This window comes from Austrofundulus limnaeus, unplaced genomic scaffold (genome assembly GCF_001266775.1).
Source record: "Austrofundulus limnaeus strain Quisiro unplaced genomic scaffold, Austrofundulus_limnaeus-1.0 Scaffold866, whole genome shotgun sequence".
Lineage (NCBI taxonomy): Eukaryota > Metazoa > Chordata > Actinopteri > Cyprinodontiformes > Rivulidae > Austrofundulus > Austrofundulus limnaeus.
The window spans coordinates 125833-126281 of NW_013953268.1; the positions used below are offsets into that span (position 1 = coordinate 125833).

Consider the following 449-nt stretch of genomic DNA (forward strand, 5'->3'; position numbering starts at 1 on the left):
GTTTGAAACAGTCAGCTGACTGAGGAGCTACCTGCAACACCTGGAGGACAGGTAGGAGGTCAGGGGCGGGGCTCACTCTACTGTTATTCATCTCTATGATCAGCACATTAAAGTTCCAGTTCTGATCCGGATCCTGGTCCAACTGGTCAGTTCTAGTTCTGATCCAGACTGAAGCCAAATGAACCGGTTCTGTTTAAATGTTTGGACATCAGCTGGACCAGTTCTTTCAGAACCTCTGGAGGGTCCTGCAGGTCCTTGGGTTCTGGTCCGGTTGGGTCAGAATCAGGACCGGTTCTGGTGAGTTCTATCAGTAAGATCTGAATCAAATTTCATTTTGGACCTGCAGGTTTTCTGACTTCATTAAAGACAAATAAAACTCATTTATGTGACTCGATCGGTAAACAAGAAGAAGAAGAAGAAGAAGGTCACGTGACTCACTGTAACAACAT

General features: G+C 45.7%; 1 protein-coding gene across 1 annotated transcript in view; it reads left to right on the forward strand.

Moving 5' to 3' along the window:
• Window positions 1-19: 19 nt before the first annotated feature.
• The window catches only part of LOC106532995 (rab proteins geranylgeranyltransferase component A 1), a gene marked incomplete at its 3' end in the record, with an annotated part of 5088 nt that continues 4658 nt past the window's right edge, over window positions 20-449 (forward strand). The window contains 1 exon segment of the mRNA XM_014029190.1: window positions 20-297. Within this exon segment, the coding sequence (XP_013884644.1) occupies window positions 198-297 (100 nt within the window).